General features: G+C 40.9%; 2 protein-coding genes across 2 annotated transcripts in view; one reads left to right on the forward strand and one right to left on the reverse strand.

Moving 5' to 3' along the window:
• The window catches only part of LOC103372647 (zinc finger protein 106-like), a 14,492-nt gene extending 13,799 nt beyond the window's left edge, over window positions 1-693 (reverse strand). The window contains exon 1 of the mRNA XM_008302334.1: window positions 625-693. The gene's annotated coding sequence lies outside the window, so the exon portion shown is untranslated. The remainder of the gene's footprint in view (window positions 1-624) is intronic.
• A 175-nt stretch (window positions 694-868) lies between these two features.
• Window positions 869-3,416, forward strand: churc1 (churchill domain containing 1). Its single transcript, XM_008302338.1, has 4 exons — window positions 869-1,013; window positions 1,238-1,373; window positions 2,894-2,964; window positions 3,054-3,416. The coding sequence occupies exons 1-4, from the start codon at window positions 975-977 to the stop codon at window positions 3,144-3,146; spliced, it is 339 nt and encodes a 112-aa protein (XP_008300560.1). The 5' UTR covers window positions 869-974; the 3' UTR covers window positions 3,147-3,416.
• The last annotated feature ends 1,086 nt before the right edge of the window (window positions 3,417-4,502 follow it).

Below are 4,502 nucleotides of genomic sequence, written 5' to 3' on the forward strand. Positions count from 1 at the left end.
GACCCTAGTGAGGATTAAGCGGTGTATAGATAATGGATGGATATATCACTAACATTTCACAGGTACAATTTTAAATATCCATAGTTTACAATAAAAGAAAAAGTTAAAAATAAATCAGAGTTGGAGCGGAAGCCCTCTGATGATCTGAGATGGAATCGTTTGTACCAGTCAGAGCAGAGACGACCGGATTCATTATGGGGGTGAAGATAAATAGTTGGGACTCCAAACCACTGACAGATGAAATATCCTCAAAAACCTAAAAGAACACTCCTCTTGCTTTGTGCTAAAGCTCTGATGAAGGAACAGAGAAGATGAACAACACAATCACTACTCAGTGTGTCAGCATCATGTCATGACAGACCAGAGACAATGACATGATTGACTCTGTCCCAACAAGTGAATGGAGAGAGACGAGATAAAACCAATGAATCACTGCAGTCACAGAGCAGCAACTTATTAAAGCAACACAACGTGCTTTCCAACTCATCACTGGGCAACGCTCGCACAATGACTGGCAGGTTTCACTCAACAGTTACCCACTTTTCCTGCATTACGACTCGCACGAGTGGAGTTAATCGAGGCAAGTGAAATATAAGCTAAAATATATAAACAGCACATAATTACCTCACAAACGTCGCATGGCAATGAGCCTCAACGGCTGCTACACCGCCATGTTTGTCAACGTAAATTACGTCGGGTCTACGGCGGCCAATCGGGCGCTAAAGAACAAACTGGAGGGTCGGCTGCGCAGTTTCCGTAGATTTATAAAACACGCGGATAGGGCGGGTTGAGGTTAAAACAAAGATGGCCGCCCATGACGATGCTTTACAACTCTAATGAGCTGCACGGGCTGCCGTACAATGCGGAAAAGGTGTTTCTGCTACTAAATAATTAGCTATCTGCTAGCTGTTCAGTCTGTTACTGTACAAGTGACTTTTTTTTTTTTAAAGGATTGTAAATAATTTTAAGTTAAAATGTGCAACGGTTGTGTGCAAAAAGAGTACCCAGACCGGGTAAGCTGACGCTAATAAGAGACCCCGCTACTTCTTTTTACACTTAATGTACGATTTAAGTGTTAAATGCTAACGTTACAGCTAGCCTCGGTGTACAGTTAGCTGAGTTAACGAGCCACCTCCATTATAAAGCCCTGACATAGCGCTTAAAGATAAAATTAAATGTACACGCATGCAACAAAGATTTAAACATTTAAGATATTTTTTTCTATTTTTTTGTTCAGGGTAACACTTGTCTGGAGAACGGCTCCTACCTGATGAACTACGTGGGCTGCGCCAGCTGCCATCAGAGGGACTTCGTGCTGATCAGCAATAAATCCACTGAGGATGATGATGGAGAGGAGATTGTCACATATGACCGTTAGTCTGCATTTTCTTGTGCTTCAGATGCAGCAGAAAACCAGCGTTGACACCAGATAATCGGGCCAATAAATGTGTGTGGAAAGCTCAGTCCACAAGTCAGATCACAGTCAAATCAAGTTTATTTGAACAAAAGTCTTAAAGCATTCGGTGCTTGAGACACTTCTGTCCACTCTTCTTCACATATTTGTAGCTCCCATGCATAGCATCTGTAAAACAGAATGGATCTTTAAAACAACCAGGTAGACTCTATATTGGAGGTGATAGTGTTCAGATGGAGAGTGGGGTCACAGAGGTCACACGTCTGCAACACAGAGCTAATGAGGTTGTCGGTGTTTGTGCAATGTTGTCCCACTCCTGAAGGGCTTAATGGAGTTAGTGGACATTTGGGGGACAGGATCATATTGTCAGACATCCACAGCATCATGAGACAGATTGTCATATCATGATGTCTAAAAGGATTTGTGAGGAGTTGTGGACATTCAAGTGCCCGGCTGTGGGCGGACATCCACTATGCCAACAGCCCACACTTGTTTTTCTCTTTGTGTTATTTTAATAAAGCTGCATTATAAGGTGGACTTCTGCATTCAGTAGTAATATGAGTATCTGGTCATAGTCCTTTAAAGTCACACTTGACTGGGGTTTGGATTAACGACACACCCGAGCCACTCCAAGAATTTGTCACTAGTTGAACAGTTCAAAACGATTTTGTGCACATTTGACTAAACTGAACTGTTTGTAGCACGTAACCATAGACATTAGATTTCAAATCTTTTGTTTAAGTCAGAAAAGAAAACTATTTGCATGCTGTTTTAATGTTTTTGTTCAGTGTCGATAGCACATTTTAAAACAACCTGCGCTGACCCAGATGCTGTACATGTTGTCAGACAAGCAACGGCAAAAATATGTACGAATAGCAAGATGGAAAATAGGATAAAACTCAACACATACAAAACACTGAAGAACAAAACAAACTCTAAAATAATCTAAATATTAAATGCTGTTATATTAAGACAATTATGAGCAACCACAAGACACTGACAGCATGTACGTCGTGAGATTTTCTTTAAAAATGTCAATAGAGGACGAGCTTTTGGCTGTTCCAGAAGACGGTTTTTATCTGCACAGCACAGACGAATGATCGATTAATTGTTAAATTCATTCCCAACTGTTTTGAAATACTTTAATTCCAGCTTAATGCATTTGAATATTTCCTGGTTTCTTTGCTCCTCTATGACAGCAAACTGAATGTCTGTAGGTTGTGGACAAAACTAAACATTTGTCATCTTGGGAAACAACATTTTTTACCGTTTGTTTTAGATTTTACAGCCCAAAAAGTGAATCGATTACTGGAGAAAACAATCAGCAGATTACTTGATAATGAAAATAACGAATTGAGATGTTCAGCGATCATATATAAAATGTCCACTCAGTACTTGTGGTCATGCTCTAGGTTTTATTTTGTCTTGCTGGTGGTAGATGTGGGAAACACATCCACTAATGTCCGTTTGTCTTTCCAGACGTTTGTAAAAACTGCGACCACGTCATCGCCCGGCACGAATATACATTCTCTGTTGTCGATGAGTATCAGGTGAGTAATGATATCTGTCGTGTTGTGTAAATACCATCCGTTTGTTCAGTGGTTGGTGCAGGCTCATAGGTGTGTTTTGTGCCATCCAGGAGTACACGATGCTGTGCATGCTGTGTGGAAAGGCCGAGGACTCCATCAGCGTGTTACCGGACGACCCCAGACAGTCGGCGCCTCTCTTCTGAACTGCAAAACACGCCAGTTTTTATACTCACGTGCTGCTGACTCCTCGCTTCAGGGTTTCAACCGTTTTTATCATCCTTTCAGAGTTTTATCTATCTGTAGTTGAGCACGCTGTGCGTTGTGGCTGCTTGTTGGCTGTTTATGAACTACTGTGTGCTGATGGCAGTTGAGCAGAAACTATAACTTTTTATGACCATTCATGATAATAAATACACTCTCTATGTCACTTTACGATGTATTGTAAATAAACTTTTTTTTTTTACTACCAAGAATTTTGTTTTCTTCGAGATTTTGCTGCTTCCATCTGGTGCTGCACAGTCAGAATATTATGGAGCTATAAAACTACTATATTTATGTCAAATTAGCTACATGTGGTTAAAAGAAATGGTCACTGTCAAGAATTTTTAGCTAAGATTTCTGCCCTATTATCTAATAAAGCCACCAATTAACCTGGTTAATGTCTCGATGAAGTGTCAAGGGAGCAAAAAGCAGCCCAAAGGACGATTAATCTGTCGTAATGCACACAAACTGAAGACGTGTTTTGTTCATGTCTGCACTTTCTTTAACGTCCTGTATCACTGCAGCTTAATTGCTGGTGTCTTCTTGCACATTTTAGATCTCAGTGAGCACAGCTTTTATGGAGCTTTTTGTGTGATCGCTGTTGTCATCCGCAGCCCCACCAAAGCGTTCAGTCGCCAGCTCGTCAGCAGTCTCTTGTGCTGGCAGAGGTGTCTGTCACCGAATGCAGCTGCTTCAGCACAAACTGACAAGCGACGGCTCTCGGGGGGATATGAGTTTCATAAAACGAACTGCTTCAACATCTGAGCGTGTTTCGTCAAGGTTGAACTACTCGTTCTCCCTTTTATCTGATTAGTGACAGTATCGTAAGCTTGGCACCGTTTCCTCCACAGAAACTAATTCAGATGAAAACTGCATAAAGTGATTTTTTTTGTTGTTGTTGATTATCCAGAGTAAGTTGGACGACATTTCTGGAAGAAGATGTTGCTGCTGGGAGATCTGGGAAAAGCTGAGAAAACTATCAGCACTGTTTGTGAGGAAATAGTGACAGAATTTAGGTGATATGACAAAAAAGCTGGATGAAAATCACAGCATGTGTAACCACAGAGTACTATTTTTGAGATCTGACCTTTTTTTCAGTTTACTTGCACTGATCAGGTGAAGCGAACATTTATGATCTCAGCAGGATGCAGCGTTCAGCTCAGACACTTCAGGGTTTATGTGGATGTTAATTTGACACATAACACCCACCGAAGCATTGCATCAGACTGTAGGGCCTTTAAAAAGTCTCCCTTTATTATGCATTTTTAGCATTTAATTGAGGTAAATTTACCATATTC

This window comes from Stegastes partitus, unplaced genomic scaffold (genome assembly GCF_000690725.1).
Source record: "Stegastes partitus isolate 25-593 unplaced genomic scaffold, Stegastes_partitus-1.0.2 Scaffold1796, whole genome shotgun sequence".
Taxonomy (NCBI): domain Eukaryota; kingdom Metazoa; phylum Chordata; class Actinopteri; family Pomacentridae; genus Stegastes; species Stegastes partitus.